At 35.2% G+C, this 23,029-nt stretch overlaps 2 protein-coding genes across 8 annotated transcripts in view; both read right to left on the reverse strand.

The window, feature by feature from the left end:
• Positions 1–3,474, reverse strand: part of LOC106103481 (origin recognition complex subunit 2) — a 5,193-nt gene extending 1,719 nt beyond the window's left edge. The window contains exons 1-6 of the mRNA XM_013283262.1: positions 3,276–3,474; positions 3,019–3,189; positions 2,723–2,914; positions 1,823–1,914; positions 1,107–1,283; positions 67–618 (exon numbers count right to left, since the gene is read on the reverse strand). Coding sequence (XP_013138716.1) covers positions 67–618; positions 1,107–1,283; positions 1,823–1,914; positions 2,723–2,914; positions 3,019–3,189; positions 3,276–3,333 — 1,242 coding nt within the window. The 5' untranslated portion in view covers positions 3,334–3,474. The remainder of the gene's footprint in view (positions 1–66; positions 619–1,106; positions 1,284–1,822; positions 1,915–2,722; positions 2,915–3,018; positions 3,190–3,275) is intronic.
• Positions 3,475–4,096: 622 nt separating this feature from the next.
• The window catches only part of LOC106103665 (protein roadkill), a 38,439-nt gene continuing 19,506 nt past the window's right edge, over positions 4,097–23,029 (reverse strand). For 3 of the 7 annotated variants that reach the window (XM_013283486.1, XM_013283485.1, XM_013283484.1), the window contains 6 exons: positions 15,268–15,433; positions 10,741–11,078; positions 9,532–9,773; positions 7,598–7,776; positions 7,221–7,363; positions 6,349–6,502 (listed from right to left, as the gene is read on the reverse strand). In XM_013283486.1, coding sequence (XP_013138940.1) covers positions 6,349–6,502; positions 7,221–7,363; positions 7,598–7,776; positions 9,532–9,773; positions 10,741–11,078; positions 15,268–15,342 — 1,131 coding nt within the window. In that variant the 5' untranslated portion in view covers positions 15,343–15,433. Of the gene's footprint in view, positions 6,503–7,220; positions 7,364–7,597; positions 7,777–9,531; positions 9,774–10,740; positions 11,079–15,267; positions 15,434–18,207; positions 18,512–22,805; positions 22,842–23,029 lie in introns of those variants that run through there. The other 4 variants (XM_013283488.1, XM_013283487.1, XM_013283482.1 and 1 more) reach the window with 3 other exon arrangements.

Consider the following 23,029-nt stretch of genomic DNA (forward strand, 5'->3'; position numbering starts at 1 on the left):
TACCACTATTCTGCACATTTTATTTTTGATACCAGGTGCAATTTAAAATTATTTGTAATTTTTTTCATTACAAAAAAAATAATACTTACAGAGTGGTGCATTAATATGATCAATAGTTGCAATCATGTGAACATTCTTTAACTGCGCCAAACTCGCCAACACCGCTTGCGACTTCGAGTTACGTAGCATATCTCCGTCTATATTATGTACAATCAGGAACAAATCCACATTATTCTCCGATAGCTGGCAATCGATTAAATCAATTGTATCACCAATATTTGAAGGTACTCTGGAATTTTCTAGCAAATCTATAACTATCGTTTCCAGTATACTTCTGATTGTTAAACTCGGGAAGAATCCATTTACAACAATACAAGGTTGGTCGTTGAGCTTCTGGGATTGAAACTGTTGTAAGACACATCGCTTGGAGCCCACTCCATACAAAATAACATTAAAATCCTCACTCAAAACATATAACCATCTGTCAAATAGATGCTCATATGATTGTACTAAATCAGCTATTCTTTCCTCATGCTCTTTTGATATATAAATTGATTCATTTTCATCATTTAAGTTCATATTTTTAAGTCTAGCGAGTGTGTGATCTGATGTTGTTATCTGAAAATATAATTAGAAAACATGAAATAATCTTAATATTTTTGGTCTATCTAAATGCATATCCACATACAAATGTCACCAATCACAACATATTTTTGAATAATCCTTTCATTTATTAAAAGCCTTACACTTATCACACTATGGGCTAAATGTTTCCAAGCTATTTAATTCAGGGAATGAGTAAATTGAAAAATATCAACTTGCAAGAAAGGGACAAAAAGGACAAGCAAATAGCAACAAAGAAGCAAGATAGCTATGGAAACAATGATTGTTAGCTAATGGCAAAGGCATTTATTGTCATTTAAATTTTAAGATTTATGAAAAATAATGAATATTTTTTTTTATAATATCTGACACTGCATGGGAACTGCATGCTTATATTCTTACTTTCTCTCTCAACCTAGCTTTATTAAGAAATAAGTGAATTAGGAGCAAGGTGTTTAATTTAAATTTCTTTAGATAAAAATTAAGAGGAATTTTTCACATACCTTTTTACTGGAATGCATCAAGAAGTAATTATCAGGAGTAACAACATATTCAGAATCTTTTGGTCTTGTCCTATTATCCTTCTTTGCAATTTGCACTTTTTGTGGTGAATGTAAAGGACTCTTAACATTTTCTTCATCACTTTCCTCTCCAGCAGACTCTGACGCAGATGAATCAGACTGAAAAAGTTAAAAATTGTATCTTACTAATATTATAAATGTGAAAGTACAGATTGATAGATGGATGTTAGTAGGTATCTCCAGAATTGTTCAAAGAATCTTAAATTTGTCACAGATGTAGAACTTAGTCTGGAAGAACATATACACTACTTACTAAATTATTTTAAATTCAATGTAGACAAAGTCGTGGGCAAAAGTTAAACATTAAACAGTTAAAGAAAATAAAATTGTTATTCAAAATTTCTTACAAGTCTTGGGGAATATACAAACTATTTTACTTAAACAAATAGTTTCTTCAATAATATTTATGTGCAAATTATCATTTATTTAAACACAGATGGTGTGGAATGGTTAAGGGTATGGACATTTCATCACATGCTCAGAGTTCAAATCCTGCCATATTGTGAACCATGCAGAAGCCTAGATCATTGTTATAGTTGTTGTAAAAAATATTTGTAAATGGACAAAACAATAATTATAATTTACTAAAGACAAATTAAGAGTATACATAATTAAATTTATAATATGATTGGTTATACCTCTTCGTAACTCTTGTCAGGTACAAAATCACTGCTGCTCCCATCTGAGAAGTCACTCTCTGAACTCTCACTTTCTACTTCTCTCTTTATTCCTGGAACAGAAATATTTATAATTAAAACATGTGTTTTGAACATGATTCTCACTAGTATTATAAATGTGGTAATGCCCGCTTTAACATCTTATCACTGCGGGGCCGGCATGCCCGGTGTAATACCATGACCACACATAAGACCGGCGTGAAATGGAAGCAATTCCGTGTTTCATCTGATGAGTGTGGTGCCGGCGGCCTAATTAAGTCCCTTTCTCTTTACCACCCTTTTCTTATAAGGACAAGATGGGAAGGGGAAGTGGATTTGATTTGAGGCGCATAGGAAGAGGAAAAATTCTCTTTATGTGTGTCTCCTCTACCGTCGATGAAGTGTAGGCAATGCATCTGCAATTGCAGATGTTTATGGACAGCAGTTACATTCTACTTCTGTGGATTCAGGTGGCCGCTTGCTCATTTGCTTGCTTATGTTATAAAAAAAAATGTGATGGATAGATGTTTGTTAGAAATTAAATCTGAATCGGCTTAAACGCCTAGACTACACTAGACTAGACTAGACCTAGGCTACTTAATTTTGTTTTTTGACTGTGCAGATGAAGTTACCTGCATAAGCTAGTATTAAATTATTGCAATTAGCAATTGATCAACAGTTTTAACTTTCTACAAGCCATTTATGTACATATTTTCATTACAAATGTATTGGTAGATAGTGACTGTTTTAGATTGAAAATAAATCAGGTTAGAAAGTTGCAAACATTACCATTACTGGCATTAATATCAAAATAATGAATAGCCAAAATAATAGTTAACCTGTGATACAAAATAGTAACTTAGAAGATTAATGTAAACTTACTCTTTTTCATAATATCTGTGACATGTCTTGGTGTAGCTTCAGCACCACTAAGTAGTGCAGTTCTAGACTTGCTAGGAGTCATCATTGGGGAGTTTACAGCTGACTTTACTATGTTCTGTAGATCATTCTTGGTGTGTCGTGATTTAAACTTAAATATATCTTGCCCATCAACGTCGTCACTGCAGAATAAAGCTATAAAATAAATTTTAACATCAAAATGTAAAATAATAATTTGTGACTTTAAAAAATAAATGCCTTTAATAGGAGAACAATTCTTATTAACTGTTAATATTTACCTGTTGGTTTTTCTATACATGATCTTTTAACATCATCCTCTTCAGAACTTTCGCACTCTATAAGGCTTCTTCTTTTGGTCGGTGTTAACTCCATATCGCCATATTTTTTTGGCTTGTTCCTTATTCTTGTACTTCGTTTGGGTGTTCCGGCTGCATTTTGTCGAACTTTATCTATAAAGTTTGCATATAATTAATAAATTAATACTTTATTTTTTTAAATTAAGATACCAAATAGTACCAAGATACCAAATGTATACCTTCGACTAAACTATCCTCAGTTCCTGAAGAAAACCTAAGGTGATTTCTACTCTGCATCTCTGTATTATAATTTAAATATGTGTTTCTCCTTTGAGTAGCTTCACTTGTTTAATATGTTTATTAATATATAAAATATCTCATTTCGTAGCCGCTAAAGCGGTAATTTAAAAACACTTTTATGACAGTGACATTGACATTACTGTATGTTGCCATTAGAAATGTAGAGTATAAAGGAATTGGCAGAGAGAAATAGAGCAAAAGAAAGATTACACAAGCTTAATTTATAAATTAACCTTTTTAAAATACAAATAAAAATAAAACTTATAAAAGATGAACTACTTAATTTGAAAACATAAGTAATTTTTTAGATTTCTTTTTAGGATAGTTAAATTCATAAATTTTTTCGCTTTTTCTAAAATTAAAGAAATGATCTAAGTCGCTAATGCATGTCGCCGTTTCAATATTATCCCCATAAAGGTGCAGTTTTAATATTCGGTAGCTAGATTGTTGTACAGCTCTACTTATAAGTTCGAGTTGAACACATTTACTCTGCAGTTGGGCGACAGTCCTTACATTTCCTTACCGCGCATTATACCCAAGCGAATTCCCACAAAATGCTTGTTGTTTCGTTAGCATGATATAGCCCAAAGGGTGTTACAGCTTGGGTTTGGGACAGGCATCGGCTTAGGATCGTGGCCAAAAAGTGTTAAAGAGAAAATATGGTTATCAACAGACTTATTTTCTTCTCCAACATGCTTCTATGGAATACTTACAGGTTAGAGGCCTTGGGAAAGTATTATATAAAAATAAAATATACAACTTTATATCTTTTCGTTTATTTGCTCAACTTATTGACAATTTCGAAAATCACAGTTAATATTTCTGACAATTGTTTTTGTAACTATCATATTACACGACAACATTTGCCAGCTATGTAAACGGGAAGTGGGTATAAAATGGTATTTTATAAATATTATTACTTTTATTGGCCACCGTATATTATTACTAATGTTGGGTATTATTATATCTAATATTTTATTTTAGAATATGAGGGAAGTGAGACGTTTTAATAGGAATAGATAGTTATTTAGTCGACACGTATTTAGAATGAGATATCAAAATGAAACACTGAGCAATGTTACGTTAACTGATCAATTCGACTAGCGCATGTCGTAAAGAAAGAAAGTAAGCAAAAACCAATGAAGAATTTTTTTTAAAAGTATCTATAAACATTTTTAAATTAAGGCAATTTACAATTCATTGAAAACTGAAAGCATCGTGTGTTAAAACCTATGGGAATTTGTAAGAAAAATCACAATAATTCATTGGAATAACACCTATAGATACAATATTATTAGAATGGTGTCACCTGTGATACCACTTACAATTTAGTACTTAGAAATATTATAATGGTGGGATCGTAGCTCCTCTATATACAACACCAACAATTTCATTATACTTATAACACTCGAGTCGCCTACAACTTCTACACGTCACACGGCGCGCCGCTCCAACAAATACACGTCCAAAGACAAGAAACCATTAGGCATGGCAACATTTTGTCGAGAAAATTAATTACATAGTACTATACCTAAGCAGACTATAACAGTCTGAAAAACAGTGACTAATAAAATAATTTATATTTCATTTATTATTGCTGTGTATGTACTTTGGACATGACATTTGATGTTATTGTAAAACCTGCTACAGATGTTCAATTCTAACTGATATTTAACTGAAGAGTTGAACTGTTCAATTTAGTTTCAATTGGTTATGTAGGCAATATTTTAACTGGATAGTTTAACTATTCAGTTAAAACGTCAGAATTGAGCGTTTGTAGTGATTTAAGGCCCATGTCGGGATAGTTTTTGGTCCAACACTTAATCCTTGTCGGACACTTCCAAACTAAGCCGTGTGACACAACTTTACATAGATTTATTGCATTCAATAACCGTGCTACTTTCACATACGACCAAATGTGCTACTTAAAAAGGTCCTACCTCTCAACATTACACATACAGGACCGATAAATATCAACTGTCCTCACGATAAGAATTATATTTTACATGAAACTAGTTTTTTTTTTTATAAAAATTTGCCAATAATTGATGATATTTTTATTTCATTCTGAAATTATTAACGAGGATTCCATTCTATTATAGATATCAATAATTTACATTTAAAATAACCGTAAGAGAACATTCACAGAAACGACATACGTAAATTATAATTAATTATAAACCGAGCCTAAAACTACAACGCACAAAAAGCGTTCAGCTTCATAACACAATATTTAAAAGCGGTACCATTAAACGACAAAAAATATTAGGATCGAATATCGCCTTGAGATCAATCATAGTAAATGAAAGGGACGAGTCCCTCCTGCACTGACACACGGACACTCTGACACACGGACACACTGCTCGTGCTTGTAGTGCGACTTTACATTGTACAACTGACAAAACAAGCTAAAACACAAATCAATGTCAAATCAATATACACTGTGCTATGACATTCCCAACAGATACATTGCGGTGTAATAAATTCCATCATATTAATAGCGACTTAATCATACTGTCAATGATTAAAAATTATCTAATTATTGCATCAATGACAAATAAATTCTTTCTACATTAGGATATATTGGTTTGACAAGGATCAATTTCGTCTGTGAGCAGTCTGCAGCGATCAATTCACTCGCACTTCTGATCGTACCTTCAATCCGCATTCGACGGTTGTCTTTGGTATTGCGCGTGCGCCTACGCCTGAAGGGAGCGCGCTGGCATGTTCGTGCGCCTACGTCGGCAGGGTGCGCGCTTGTATGTTACACGGTCACGAGAATTGCGCTAGCATATCTCCGTGCGCCTACGTGTAGCGCGCTAGCATGTTGTTCGCGCGCCTACGTGTAGCGCTCTACGCCTGAAGGAAGCGCGCTAACACATTAGAGCGCCTACGTGTAACACGCCTACGCCCGAAGGAAACGCGCTATCATGTTGTTGCGCCTACGTGTAGCGCGCTAGCATGTTGATGCGGCTACGTGTAGCGCTAGCATGTTGGTGCTACGCGCAGCGCCTACGCCTGCTTGACGCGCTTGCGCGGCGGGCCGATGGGCGGGATCTGCTGCTGCTGCGTGGCGAGCGCGCGGAACGCCTCCGCTATCAGGTGCGGGTGAGACGATATCATGTTCTTCCATCCCGCAGTGTCCATCACGTCCGTCGCGTGACTCCTGGAATATACATAAATACTAAAATACACGTTTATTAACTGTCGCCCGGGACGTCGTCCGTAGATTTAAAAAAAAAACACGTAACCTTTGTGTTCTTCCAGACCATCCTCTACATCTATGCCATTTTATCGAGATCTGTTTAGTATTTTAGACTACAAACTCTAATAAACATCCATATATTCATTCATCTAAACTTTCGCATTTATATATTAGTAAGATTTATTACCCAAACCAGTTACCTAATACAGTTATCGATTTGCAAATAAAAAAAAAATCTTTAAAGATTAATATTTTACATGATTTTAAAGAACGTATGTTGGTTGAATACCAGTTTAATTTCTAATTTCATTAAAAAAATGTTAAAACAGCTGAACATATACATATGAAATGCAAAGCATATCATCTGCATAAATAAATACTTTGCTCATTGGTGAACTAGACTAGAGTTCGACATCAAGAGACACATACATAAGTGAACAGTTATGTCAATGGACCAGTAAACATATTCACTACTAGCTTTTGCTTGCGACTACGTCCACAAGGAATATAGCCGATGTTACTCAGTGAAAACTTTTTAATGTCGAATTTTTAAAATCGTCCCAGTACTTTTTGAATCATTGCAATACATACAAAAATACAAATCTTTTCGCTTTACAATATTAGTATAGAAATATAGATATGATAAACCATAGACATAACATAGAGCAAAAGGACTGACGTGTTAATGAAGTCGATGGTTTGCGCTTTGAGCTGGTCCGCGGAGTGCAGGTCTGCCAGGATGAGCGTGTCGGCCGCCGTCTCCACCGACAGGCTGAGGCACAGCGCCTCTTCGCACATCACTTTTAATCTGTCCAGCGCGTACTGAAAACAATATTAATAACAATTTAAATTTAACTTACTTTTAATTAAATATGATAATAGATAAGAGAATGTCGTGCTAAAAAACACAGTTGTTATAATTAGTTCAGCAGACGGAGCCCCAATAAACTTTCATTTTTTTTTATTCAATAAAAGTTTTTAATAAAAAAAACCTTATGTGGTGGTAAAATTTGTCAAAAATTGAATAAATACGAATAAATACTTTTGTATACGTACTTTGTCGGCTGCGGCTAATAGATCATCGGCCATTTTGTCTAAATTGGGCGCTCGATCTGTGTATATAAAGCGCAGCATCTCGCGCAGCACTTCGTGGTCCACGTCCGTGATGTCCACTCTATTTCTTTTTCTCTCTTCCATCTCGTGTTCAAACATCGCCGCGAACACAGGACTTCGGGCTGAAATATTACATTGACCAGTTAATTTTAATAAATAAAAACATAAATTAATTGGTATAAAAATTAAAAATTCGACATTTTGTAGCGGCATCTTGGATATACAATATCTCGTGCATTAAATTGTAGCTCAGAGCTAATAATTTGTACCAAATTTCACATCAATATACGAACATATTGTAGATTTATTTATGACTAGATTGACTCAATAAACAAATTCCTTTCCCATATTAACATTACATGAAATAACTAAGCACACTGATAAGGAAGTACATTAACAAGGTTAAAGGGCACTATTGTTTTATGGAAACCATTACAAACACTAGATAGTTATTATTATTTAAATAGTAATAAGTACATATATGAATTTTCGTGTTTTATCGTCATTATTTATACTCTATTCTATAATATAATATCATAAAGAGGAATATGTATTTTTGTTTGTATTGAAATATTTCAAAAACAACTGGGAGGATTTCAAAAATTCTTTCACTATTAAAAAGCTACATATCATTGAGTAATAAGTAATAAGTAAAGTTGAGTAATAATAAGCTATTGTTTTTTTTTTAATTTTACGCTGACGAAGTATCGAGTAACAGTTATTTTATATTGCTATAAGTATATCAGTAAACTTTAATACTAATCAGTATTAACAAATATGGAGAAGTGGAACGTTTTATAGTGTTTGTTTAATCGTGTTAAATTAAGAGCGTTAAGCGTTATTTCCACGTACGCGTTAACCCGTTTATGGATTCAGTGTTATCTAGCACGTACTGCGTAGGTATCTAAAATTAACAATGTGTCAGCGTATTAATAATCGTTACTGCGCACTTCATTTTCCGCAGTATTTATTGTACAGTTACAACAAACAACCATTTAACATTGTAACCGTTAGTATCTTTGAATGCGCATCAAATGCTCACATAACTTCTGTATTCATTTCACAACACAAATACTTTTGTAGTAAGAAATATATACTACTAGCTTTCGCCGGCGACTCCTTCCGCGAGGAATTAAAAGAAAAAGTGAGAACCCCTTGTGTTCTTGAAGACTTTCTTTTACATCTATGCCAAATTTCATCGAAATCGGTTCAGCCGTTTAGACTACAAACTCTAACAAACATCCATCCATTTAAATTTTCGCATTTATAACATAAGTAAAAAGTAAGATTTTTACTGGCTTTTTAAAATTCTTATGACAATAGTAAATATAGTGCTATTAAATTAAACGATAACTAAATGTAATAAATTAAAACTCGACATAAATTACCCTAGTCTACAAACAATGTCCCGTTTTATCCAATAAACCAAACGACTTAACATTTAGACTAGATTTTTATATGGATCTAGATTAAGGTTAGGTTATATAGGCCTTAATGTAACATAGTTATTTATACGTAACAAGGGCAATATATTTAGAAAAATACGTCCCCGATGACGAGGAGAAAGCCAAATCAAATGAAGGAGGTCATGCGTCACGATATAGAAAAGTATAACACAAAAATAAATCTAAGTGATTAGACCTATGTCTGTTATCTTTAAATATTATTTAGGATATGCCAGAATTCATTGTCTACTTGATAGCGTTAACAGAGAACAAAGAAATTATTGAGTTTCTACCATTTCTAACGTTGATTCTCTAAAGGTTGACAAGATCGTCAGTGTATTTTGTAGGATATCTACTATTCTTAACGTCGTTGTGCATACAGTTAAAATCTAGAATCGAAACGATTACTGTGATTATTGATAGTTAACTGACCTGCTAATATGGCTTTGTGCGCTTGGAACTCCCTGCCACCGACGGCTAACGTGACGTCAGAGAATCGCTCGTTGTCAAAGAGCGCGCCGAGGTCGTCAGAGAGCCGGCACTCGGGAACCTTGAACTGAACCACGTTGCTCTGCCCGCTGATGTTGATGCTATCGGCCACCACCGACACCTCGCAGAATATCGTCAGCTTATCCTCCGGCAGCAGGCCGTTTGCTTCATCCAGTAGGAAATCTCTGTAAAGCATACACAATTAAGATAAATAAATACCCATTATTTCCTTATTAACATGGTACAATGGTTACAGAGACACAATTTGGAACAGCTCTTGGACATATATCTTGCTTCTATTATAAACATACCTCTATCTCTTACTAATATTATAAATGCCAAAGTTTAAATGGATGGATGTTTGTTATTGTTTGTAACCTAAACTGCTGAACGGATCTCGATGAAATATGGCATGGATGTAGAGGATATAGATTTCCAGGTGGACGGAGTCGATAAATTCGTATTTTGTATATACTAAACTAACTCAAAAACTACTGGGCCGATTTCAACAATTCTTTTACCATTAAAAAGCTACGTTATCAGTGCATAATATAATATAAAATACTTTTTTAATTTCACGCGGACGAAGTCGCGAGCAACAGCCAGTTTGAAATAAACTTAGTCCAATTCATGTGATATCAATGACAGCAGCTAATTATGCGACATGACTTTCGATAATGAAGTACTCTTACAACCACTTAGACGATGACAGACTTACCGACACTTTAGATGCTAGATGTACTGAAACTTATCAATTACGATTTGTTGCTTGTGACCATTCAAAAGATATCCATAACATATGGTATTTGTAGAGTAATTACACAGTGCGGTCCATCGCATAAGGATAAATGTCGATGACATAATGTTATTGTGGCATATGAGGAGTGCCGTTCATAGTACCATAGAAGGAACGCACATATTTCCGGCTTCATCCAACTGTGGACGCAATCGTAGGTATTGTTTGACCATATTGAATTATTGACGTGAAGAAGTGAAGTGTAAATATGAGTAAATCAGTATAAAAAACGTACTAAATGGACAAGTATTGGAATGCACATACATTTTTATCATCTATCATGCAATTCTATTTACTATATTTTCTAAAATCTGATATTGAAATCAATAATGTGTATAAAAATAATCAAAGCTCACCTTCTAATAAACTTTTTGAAGCCCCAATCTTTGCCTTGGACGAATCTGTATGCGCGTTGCGACTCCATCGCCTTGGTCTCCTCTCGCTTCGCGTTTAGAATCGAGAACTTGAACTTTGCCCGCACTTCAGATTTGTTACACGACACTAATAATAAATATAATGATAAGTAGTCTTTGCTCTCTTCGTCGAGTCCTTTTGGATTTACACGAAGACACCATTTTAATTTGTCACTAGCACCGGCCGAGAAAGTCGATGATTTTAACACTTCACCCATCTCTTCTCTACAAAAACTAAAATTGTTTATTGTCCACATATAACTAAACTTCACCACTTTCACCTGAAACAAAGAGATGAACATATTTAAATACATATAAAAGTATGCAAGACAACTATTTTAAAAGAAGCAATAATAGTATTGTTAATTTATTTGTAATTATTATGTTAAAAACCTCTCACAGAACGTTGTAGTCTCCCACTTTTTATAACAAGATATTTTTAAGTAGTTTCTAAGTATTGGTAATGTCTAAATCCAAACATTATTTCATTAAAACTTTCGTTAAAACTAATTAAAACGTAACTGATTATTTACAATCTGTGTTCCCAGCAAGGTTGGCAATCATAAGTAAAAGTACAGAATGAAAATTAAGGTTAGCCTCGAAGCGGCCGGACGCAGGAAGCGCATAAATAATGCTGGAAGGTATAAGCTTATTTCGCAAAACAAAAGCTTAGCGAAATATCTTCCGATTTTAAAACTTGTTTCATCTAATACACTAAATAAAAACTTTATAGCAACATACGCCTTCTAGCAAATTATTTAAAGACTACCACGGAAGAGACGCTAAGCATGCGTTAACACAAAATTTATGACTAATAAATTTTTTAATCATTCCATGATCCAAGGCCAGCTGTATTGTACAGATTTATGTTTATCGACCGCGTAATAGCGAATGTATAAATCTTATGCAAATATCGCCCTTGTAGATTTAGTTATCAATTTGTTAACTTATCTGTCTTGTATTGCGTTGCAGCTACAAATAGAATTTCAATCAAGTGTCTTTAAAGTAAAGTACATTATATATGCCCGTAAAGTTCCTTACTAAATCAGTAACATGCACAAGTTGTGCGTACATACATATTTCGTCAGAATTAAGTGGTGTGTGGAACTTGCACACAACAAGGTATAAAATGTGGCGGTCGCATCGTAGGTAGCTGGGCGCTTGGGCCGTAGGGGTCATGAGGAATAGTGGTAGCGTCCGCTGGTCGTTGCCCCCGACCGTTGCTTGGCTTGCGGGCTGCGGGCTTGCGGTGCTGCTGGGGTCTTCGCCCGGTCACCGACCCGCCGCAAGGCCGACCGCATCATCCCCGCACGTTTATGGACGCACCTTACAGATAACGCTCGCGAATTCCAAACCTTCGTTCCAACTAGATGTGTGACTAATATTTCCTTTCAAATATTTAAGCCACTCCGTACGCAGTGAGCGACAATTGAGACTCACTACTGAAATTGTCACAATTTAACGATCGTTTGTCTGTGTCTGGGTATTGAGTGATCTTTGTTTGATTCTCAGTCAAGGTTAATGTTTGTGCAAACACATATATTTTTTTTACTACTTACAATTCTACTCATCATATTAAAACTTGTGGATTTTTATGCGCACGATTCAAGTTTCGTGAAAGGGATAAGGGAATTTTTCACTAAAACCCGCCTTAATATTTATTCCAATTTTATAGAAAACTTGAAATATATTGCAAAACAACTAAACTGGTCTCTTTGACTTATCAAATTTAACTCACGTCATATTAGCGACAGGAGTATATGTACATTTGCTGCATAGTATTGTACAGACGCTGGCTGTATTAACGATAAAGGAATATCGATGAATGTTAACGAGCGTGCAACTGGCGTCAGCAAGAAATCTGATATTGACGCAAAACAGTACAACGTGCATTGTATCCACAACAAAGACACGTGGAGTAGCAAGCTCTAGGATCACGTGTAATGACCACATTCCATCACAAGAGACTTACAAGGAATTGTTAGTAGAACATTGCGCAATCACTTACACAAGTTAATTTCTAATGGATAATAGAAGTGAAGTTCCTCATTGATCCGGATGTTTCATCGCTGTTTTAAAGTAAACTTTATTTCCTAAATAAAGAACACCATTAGCGCAATCATTCTTTATGAAACAAACGCGGTACGTGGCTCATATCACTTACACCCATTAAGCAAAAGTTGTCGGTTTTACATGTCTACTTATAGGTAAAGAATCGCTCTCTTTGACATAAAGGTGGCATCTATATACTGGTGAATAATTGTAAGAAAGTAACATTCACTTCTTTAGAATTGACAGCGACACGTTAAAATCGGAAACCTGAGCCGAGGAACCGAGGCCTCAATAACCAGCACGGCCGTGTCGACGCCTCCAACTCAAACTTTACCGTTAATTTTAGTGAACTAAATAGATTTTTTTGGGCAAAAAGTACACAAAAATGGTAATACCGGGTCGACGGCTAAGTCGTTCAACGGTCGTTCTGATTTTTCGAGCGTACATCAGGAAACAAATGTTGAACGGTTGAACGCAATAATACAATTCGGCCTCGACGAAACAACCGGTCGCACTGTACGTGAATTTCACCGTAGTGATTGCAAAAGTACGCGTATCACTTCACCTCTACCAATTACACTTTCAAAAAATAACGAAAGAATATACATGCCTACTATTGATTACAAACAGTTCGATGTAACGCCTGTCTTCAAAAATTGTTGCATTCTTGATGCATATTTAAAAACCTGTATATTTAATTAATCCGAAAAACTTAACACAAAGTTTATATAAAATGCAGTAAACCAATGAAGCAACATTAAAATTATTATTATTGCTGATTCTAGACATTTTAATAATTAAACATTTAAATAGCATTAACAAACGTGCTTATTTGCCATTGTGTGTGCACGATCAATACTCTCATATCGGCAGTTGGCAGTGTCATAATACATAAAACGGCTAGCAATGTCGCCTCGCAACGCCGTCGGTCACGTCGCGTCACTGTTGCCCACCGCAAACACTGCGCCAGCGAGACTCACCTTCTAGCGTTCGAACATCACACACGTATTACGTACGTCAACTACTTCCTCGTTGATTTTCATATTAGCACAATCAGCGAGTTTATTTCAAGTTCAACGATAACGGCCGTCGCCGACGGAATTATCATTCCGCCCCTCTCCAGTATAGTTACCTTACAAAAGCGGTAACAGATAATACATATTGGCAAGGAAATTTAAAACAATTATATTGCTGCTTGTGAATAGTATACTTTTGAGATGAACTATGTGCAGTATTCAGTAGACTATTCTGATCTACCAAGGTTCTTTGCCTTCTAATAAAAGTCAAACTGAAATTACGGTAATTTTAATTTAGGATTGATGCAAGTATATTAATATCAACGCATTTTTTACGATGTTTTGAAGTTTAAGGGTCAAATAAAAATAATATTGTAGATACATAGATGTCTGATAAATATAAAATTAATCACATTTTAGTAATAAAGTCGCGGCCGAAGCAAAGGCGATAGAGGTCGCCGTGATCGATACAAGACGAAACATTGAGGTTTACGATCTCTCAAAGTTGATGAAGCTGTTTAGTTGTCAATGCAAAGCTTCGAGGTCAAGGATGATAGTTTTATTAATTTCGTACGCTGTATATAGGAAGTATCTTGATAATAATGAGCAAGGGAAGGTCATATCGTTGTTTTGTAAATAGATCACCGTAGCAAAGTCACCAAGCCTCCATCTTAGTATTGCGAAAATCTCTTTGCAATTGCTTTCATTTAGTTTTTTAGGGTACCTTATAATTTTTCCATTCTTTTTCATGCTTCATTTTCTTAAAATATTATATTTTTTTATCATTCAATTTAATTAACCTTCCTGGATTATAACACAAAAGGTGCAACCAATGTCAAAACAAATTTGGTGAATGTTTTAAACCAATTCACATTAATCGGTTGAGGTTGAATTTGTATTACTGAAGGATATAACTTTAATGTTCCTGTAGTTCATCAAATTTAATATTAATTTAACTTTACAACCTTATAACAATAATACATCACTCTTTAATTACGGATTTACCTTAATATACATATATTACAACAAGGTTAATACTGACGTGCATGTTAAAATGCACAAAGACAAGTTTGCAGTCTGAGCTTGTGCTTTATAACAATTGTAATTTATAAATATGTATTAGGTTATTTAAATGAATGTCCAGATATATCATTTATTAAACTACTTTATATACGTCGTTGCGATTTTAAAAAAATAACCAACTTGCTTTTTAATTGATTCACCTCGTCTTTCTACTATATACAGAAGAGTTCCTGCAGTACAACCAACCGGTAGTATCATGACCGATTCATGTGATTAAGTACATGTCAAGCTATGACAGGTAGTTTTAAGCCAGGTTTAGATATAGTTTTTTGTGTAATCTGGTGTCGCCGCTGGTGTGGGTATGGTCAGTGCGTCATACCTGTGTAAAGCACCAATTCTCGGCGACGGGCGTGTTGCCGTCGTGCAGCGGGCTGGGCACGCGGCTCACCGCCATGCCGCCGGCGCCGTTGGACGTGACGCGCGCCGACTGCGGAGCGGCCGCGCCCCCCGGGCCCGCGCCGCCGCACTCGCTGCCCGACCCGAGCCTGCAACAAGCGCACACACAATGCTATTCATGCCTTCACACCATACCATCAACCCTGTAGTAAACAACGTAATAATCACCTACAATACCGTGTGGCTAAATATGGACATACCATTTTGTACACTTACCGATCATCTCACTTATTTGTTCTACATCTATACTTCTAAACATAAAATAATAAGATTACTAACTAACTAAAGTATGTTTCAACACTGTAATTAGTTTGTCAATGTATATAGAAAGCATAGACGCTCCAACAAGTATAGACGACCAAGAATATACGCAACAAAACATTTAAGGTTAAGTTAAAAGATAATGACTTATCTATTTATCTATTTTGTATGTATTTTTAATCCTTCGAACGCTGTACTTAAATTAGAGCAACAAATGTTAGAATGAAGAGGACTATTAAAAGTTACAAGCGACCCAGTGGCCCAAAGGTGAAATCTTGCAACTTCACATGGAATTGAATGCAAGGCGAAATGTAACAATATCGCAACACGCCAATCGTCGATCGCAGTTTCGCATCCTAAAACTGGGACGAGAGCACAATTTTCGTTCCAGTTACGCGCGCGCCCGTTCACGAACAATGACGATTCGTCGAGAGAAGAGATTTAACGTTATTTAAAGTGATCTTTTCTCGGTTTTGGGTTTCGGTGTCGTCGAATGTCGACAGACGGTGCGGCGAAGTGGGACGCGGTACGATACGCGAGATATTGCCGTCCTGCGAACGAGACTTTCACGAACTTCGATTACCAAATACGCGTTAGAATCTGTGTCAGTTTCATCAGCGGCGCACTGCATCCGCTCGCGGCTCACGTGCGCCGCTTTGTTCGGGCGCACGCGGCGACGGCTGTGCGGCCCGCGTGTGCCCGCACCCCTACAACTGCCCACAAAGGAACCTAACCGACCCCGAAACCGGTTGATTTAGTACGCAATCGAGGTCTCACTGATCAGTGGTGGTGCCACCTACAATTGACTAGATTCCTTAACTCATACGTGCACAGACTTCAGGGTATAAAAACATATATATTATACCTATTAATGCATTTCTTTTCTTTGTGTGTTAAATGTAATCCATAAATATTTGTTTTATTAGCGTATAGTTCAATATCATTTTATACTCGATGGGACATTTTTAGAAAATGAGTGAATGATAACGTAATCAGCCTAGTTAACTATTGAAACAACATACTCATCGCGCTGCCCTTTAGGCCAAGGTTACCTTTTTGCAGGTGCGCTTCAAAGTATGTCACAGATTTTTCAGCGCATGTTATAAAAATTCGCTGAATTTAAAGAAAAAGTTAAGATATCAGAATCAAAGTAATTACTTCCAATTGACTAATATGTAAAAAACGTATATTTCCAAGTGATCCGTTAAAAATGTTATAAGTTAAATAGGTTAAACAAAATACGTGACTTAATTAAGTTAATTGTATAATGTTTACATTTATCAGAGTAAATAAAATTGACCGTTTAACATTGTCAGCATAATCGTTAAAAATGTAAGCAAATTTTTACATCTTAATTGATAGTAAGTTGGCAAATTGAGAGTGGAGTAGTTTTAAGATTCATGTTATGAAAAGGAAAACATTGAACAATAATCATAAATATTAATGTCAAGGGTTTGTAACGGTCGGAAGAGTCGCATACAAAAATGAGGCGTGGAATAGAAAAGAAAGACCATAACACTATTTGTCATATCACTTAACGTTACATTAGGAGCTTAATAATGGTATGAGGAAACTATTGTAGTACGTTCAATTGCTGTATAAACGACAGTATTAAAGTACGCATGTAATTATTAAATATAAAATACATGAGTATCGTGCCAAGCGCTGAAATATTGATTAAATATAGCCACGGAAAAAAAATGAGAACGAATCCAGAAGGACGTTCGTCGAGGTTTTTCCCATTAAACATGGCCGTTCGTTACGGCGGCTAACCTCGATACTATTTCACCGAATCGTATAGTGCCGCGTAGGTCTCGATACGTGGTCAATTTTTCATAGCGAGTCGAGTACTGATAAGTTATCACCCGCGACGGTCCCACCGAGGTCGGCGGACGAATTCGCCACAGCGGCAAATGGAGCGACCCGAACGACCTACATTCGATCCTACTGAACCATAGTACTATTACGAATTGTGACGAGCTATAGCAGCTGTCCTCTTTTTTAAATTCTTGACACACAAACATATTGGGTGTGTACTTGAACTACCTGCTCGCGGCCAAAGATTTTCATTCGATAAGCATTGATAAGTTTCTATATCCGACGATTTACTTTTTGTTATATCATTGGATATTGTTAAGTGTTTTACTGTAGTTTGAACACGTATTGTATTTTTACAAAACAAAAATAGATGGTAAAAGATAGAACACAAAACATATCAAAGAGGAGATATCAAATAAATATTGATTTATATTACTATGACATAACACGTAATAAATATTATTTTACAAAGAAATACTAGACGTTCTTCCTCTTTAAACCACATTTAACCATGAATAGATACCTTCCTTTCGTAAAACAGAAACAACAAGTGCTCATAAATAAATACGGAATAAAACTTAATCAGACAAGTTCATTTGTACAACGATAGTCTTCCTTATTACTAGCTCAGTTAATCTGGCGGCCAGTTACAATTATTAAACACCGATATCTTGTATGGTTAATATTCGTTGCGTAAATGAAAAGTGAACAAACTGAAATAACTTTGAATTTAAATAAGACGCGTATATTGTACACTATAAAATATATTTGAATAAAATGTTACCTTCTTTGTAAATACGGACGAATCATTTGGAAAAGTCAATAACCCGTAAAAGCTTGAGCAATCTCGGCGTAAGCACCTACCGCCGGTCTCTCTCGGTCTTATTATAGATGTCATCCGACGTGCTAGTATCTCTTCTATATTTAAGTCCTCTCGGCGACGATTCCCCGCATCATTGAACCGTTTAAATAATTTTCGAAAGACTGCAATTTAAGATCAACCTAAATCGATGCTTGACAATTATTAGGCTGTTAGCACGATTCCAATATAGATGTTCTGCTGGCATTATTTTTTGGTGTTTATAGTGCAGGAATTTATATTTCAACCCAAATGTTTATTTTAAAATTAAATTTTAACATTTTCATCAAGTGACACAAGACTAAATGACGCACCGACACCGACCGACCGTACGCATTCAACTTGGCTTTATCGAATCGTGAAAATGTCACACTTTTGACACTGAAAGTCAACAGTTCTGTAACCCGAAAACACAAAGAGACCAATGTAATAATTAAATTATTCATTATATTGTATCAGAACGCCATAACGGGTGAAACAATATTGGCAGCAGCATTTGCAATCAATAATGGAGGAACAATGGCGTTAAAATTAGGACGTAGGTAAAACAATGCGTCAAATGTGAAGTATATTCTATAAAGGAGCGGTTTAGTGATGCGTCGAACGTTTCAAGGGGGTTGAGCGAGTGGAGTGAGCAATGGCCGCTTAACGACAATTGCATGAGTCAGACGCCCCGAGGACGACCCGTCAGTAGGGTCCTCGACTGCAGCCTGAAGGACGGATTATTTGCCGCGAATGAATCGCATTGCGATATCGGAGGTTGGGCACAATGCTGAATAAACATCGCCTCTTATTTATTGTTATTCGCTTCAAAAAAGATCTTTGAATTTAAATTTATAACAAGTCACTTTTATGTATTATGTTGGTAACGAGTGCAATGCACTAACACAATTCAAATAAAAATAAATATTTATTATTTAAAAACAAAAAATGAATAAAAACAAAAATATTTGGATTCTATTGCACTATGTCCTATTAACCTTTTCCTGTCGACGGTGATACAACCTAAACTGTCAAGCATGTAGTTATTTGAAAAATATTTAAATTACCCTCAGATCAATTACATATAATACAATTTCCACGTTATCTTACTCCTGTAGGGACGACGCACCCTCAGCAAAATTACGTTTTATTAATTTATTATTAATGTTTAGTAACTTAAAGTTTTCATATCTTTTATATACGAGATGGCAAGTTTGATAATGGACCCCACTTAGGATAATACGAGGTCGACGTGCATCGCGTCTCGAAATACATCAAACAAAGGTAAGGCTGGCTATTAAGCCCTATTGTTTAAAGCCTTGGAGCAGGTAAAAACAAGACGCGGGCTGAGGACGACACAACCGAGGCATTAAGTTAGCATTATAACACTTGAGTATGTGCCAATCTCACAAGTCTACACAGTGTTTCACAAAATGCAAAAGTTTTTTTTTTATATTTGTAAGAGCTTTCTGGAAAGGTTAAATATAAGATGATGTAGGTTTATCTATACTAATATTATAAAGAGGAAAGATTTGTATTTTTGCATTTTTGCATGTATTCGATTCACGTAAAAACTACTGAGCCGATTTTAAAATAACTACGTTATCGCTGAGTAACATAGGCTACATATTTTCAAGTGAACGATGTCGTGAGTATCAACCAGTTATTTATAAAGTTTATTACAAAGCAGTACCAACACTGTACATGTTTCCCAGGTTTACTATAATCAACATTAAATACGGATATGAGATCTAATTGTAATGGGAGTATTAAAGTACAAGGTATACATAACTTGTTAACGTCGCTTATAATACTAAACTAATGATTCTCGTAGTAATTAAAATAAATTGCAGCTATAAACTGTACAAATAAGTAGTTATTGATACACAAGCAATAGAAGTGACGCGAACAGCTACATGCCTTTATTAAATGCTTATAATTCCCTTTATACACACGTATTTCAACAACACATGCACGTGTTGAATGTAATGTTAGAAATCCATCTTGGATGTCTAGGGGCTAGACTATAGTCATGACTACGTTTGCGATTTTTTCGATATAATAATTTTACTTGTACATAATAATTAATTACACATATTTATACAATTACACATATATACGTAGAATCGCAGTTTAAATGATATTAGTTTTAATTTAATTCGTTAAAATTGAAGTATTATTAAGAACACAAGAAATTGAATTTTTAATGATAAAAACTATTTAACAAATATCAAAGAAGCAAGGGATATTTCTGACCGTGAATTGTCAAAAATAGAAGAAGACAGATATTATTCTCGGATAAGGACGACCTTCAGACGTTCTGTTCAGCGATTTTGCGAAGACATTATAATTCTTTAGAAAAACCCCTAACGTTTCGTTTTTTTTTTAATAAACGCTCAAGGTCCTTGCAGATATTAAGTGTATAAACATATCAACTTGATCAAATAAAATCTAAACGATAACTTTTGTATTCACAATTTGGATCAGACTACTACGTAACAAATCTGCGTTCCCTATAAATAATCCGTATGAATCTGTATTGTAATGTATGGGTATGGGAGGAGCGCACACATTAGTACAATTTGTAGGTGTGACGTGCGAAATAATAAAACATACTGTACATCCAAGGCTGCGTCGGCCGTCACAGTCTCGCAGACCGTCGTAATTTGTAACAATAGGTACTCAATGTCAAAGCAGTTTTACCGCACATGCGGAAAACTGTATCGCAAGAATTACCCATTTCAGAGGAAAGGACATATAAACGAGCCAAGATTTATACCGCTCCTCGCAGATAAGACACGAATACACGAAAAGCTTCGAACGTAGCCGTAGACTGAGGAAATCAATACCGCTCCCACCCGCTGCATAAAGGAATTATACTGGCGTATAAGAAAATTTTATAAACTCCATCGCGCGCCTTCCGTGACCTTTACGGGAAATGTTATGCTCGTCATTAATCGTCGTTTAATATTGAAATCAACTCTAAATATAAACTCTAAATTCAAACCTTCATTTATATTAAGTTAGTTTTTACTTAGCCTTCTAGCATGTAGCAATTGAACAGTAATTATTTTAGAACAATATAAGTATAACATATAAATAAAGATTGTGCGCGCTGTGGTGCGAAGTGCGAAGCAACGCGGAACTGAGTGCGAATGCCACCTCTATTCGTCCGAGATGCGCAGGGACGCGCAAGGTGACCGCTCGCGTCACCCACCGCGATTGTTTGCTCACATTCGCGACAATTGCGCGATTGACAATTACTATTAATAAAATTATTCAAAGAGGATAAAGTTAAATACCGATGAAGACATAGAACACAAAATCAAAGAATCATTTTTACAGTAATTAAATTTAACAAGTTTTCCCAAACAATAATGATGAACTATTTGGTTTTTATAATCTAAGACATTAAAATTAAATTTATCTACCAAGCTTGTTATTCGGTTTCCTTATCAGCAAAACCATTTCCGCAATTAGTGTCATGCGGTAGAAACCGTTTGGTATCAAGGAAATTTTACAATGTTACATCATAATGTCATTTTTATCAAGGAATGTTAAGATCACATTTTACATCTTTATGTTTACGTTCATTTCAATCCTGGAAACATCGGTAATAAAAACGTAGATTAAAAATTACAAAGCAAAAAATTATATGTGTGCAAAGAAGCCGCTTTTTCAAATTCTTGTATCTGTCTCAACTTTTTAATGTTAATCAACACTTTTATACACAGAACAATGGTGAGCAAGTCGCATTATCACCAGGAAATGATTGCATAAGTTCTGATTGGCAGATACTGAGATAACTAGTTATCACCTCATGTTCTGATAACGGTTATAATGGTACTCTGTTCCTCATCATGCTGTACTTGATCGGATTAAATTTATCTTTAATTCTTTCGACTGGTATAGTGTTACAAAATCTTAGAAGTTTCACTAACATTGTTCCTTTGAAGTATGGCACATCATGTATAATATAATTGTAAAAATTATGAAATATCATTTCATTAATTAGTAACCTTTGTTATTTCCAAAAAAAGTTTTTAAAAAGTATTCGGTTTTAAATGTATCGTGTCAATACATTACTAAAATACTAATCCTGTGATATACAAGTCTAATTAAAGTTAAATTATTATCTAAAATTACAAAATATTGTTATGAATTGTTAATTTTAAATTAAAGAGTAATAATATATAGTAAAAAAATGTAATTGTAAAATATATGCAAATTATCGTCGGATTTAATATTGACAGTGCTGGCAACACTAACAAGCTATGAAGCTGGCCTCGTGAGGAATCGGCCGGCGGATAGCAAGACAGAATGGTTAGGCGTCTGCTACGTCATGACCTTCATGAGCCGTTGGAGTGACGTCGGCACGCCTACTATAGCCACGTGTTCTATTAATTAACACTTGTTCTATAAGTATCGAATTCGCAAATTCATGCACATCCAATTACATCAATTTTTTTTTAAATATATTAACTTAAAATTTGTTTTATAACCATAAGAATTAAAAATAATAAATAATTCAAATTACGTACTTTAGCCAAGGCGAGCGCGCGCTCTGCTGATTATACCTAGAAAGGAAATACGTTAATATAATAGTGATAAATCAATAAACGAATATGTGAAGTCGGCAGGAAGGTCTAGGATCAAGGCTTGTAGCAAAAAGATTATCATGGGCACTGCCGAACGAGGATAAACCGAGGCGGAAGCGAACGGAGCGAGGCCGAGGACACGCGGCAATTCACAAACTGAACGCACC

The sequence above is a fragment of the Papilio polytes genome, unplaced genomic scaffold, assembly GCF_000836215.1.
Source record: "Papilio polytes unplaced genomic scaffold, Ppol_1.0 DF823731.1, whole genome shotgun sequence".
NCBI classification, from domain to species: domain Eukaryota; kingdom Metazoa; phylum Arthropoda; class Insecta; order Lepidoptera; family Papilionidae; genus Papilio; species Papilio polytes.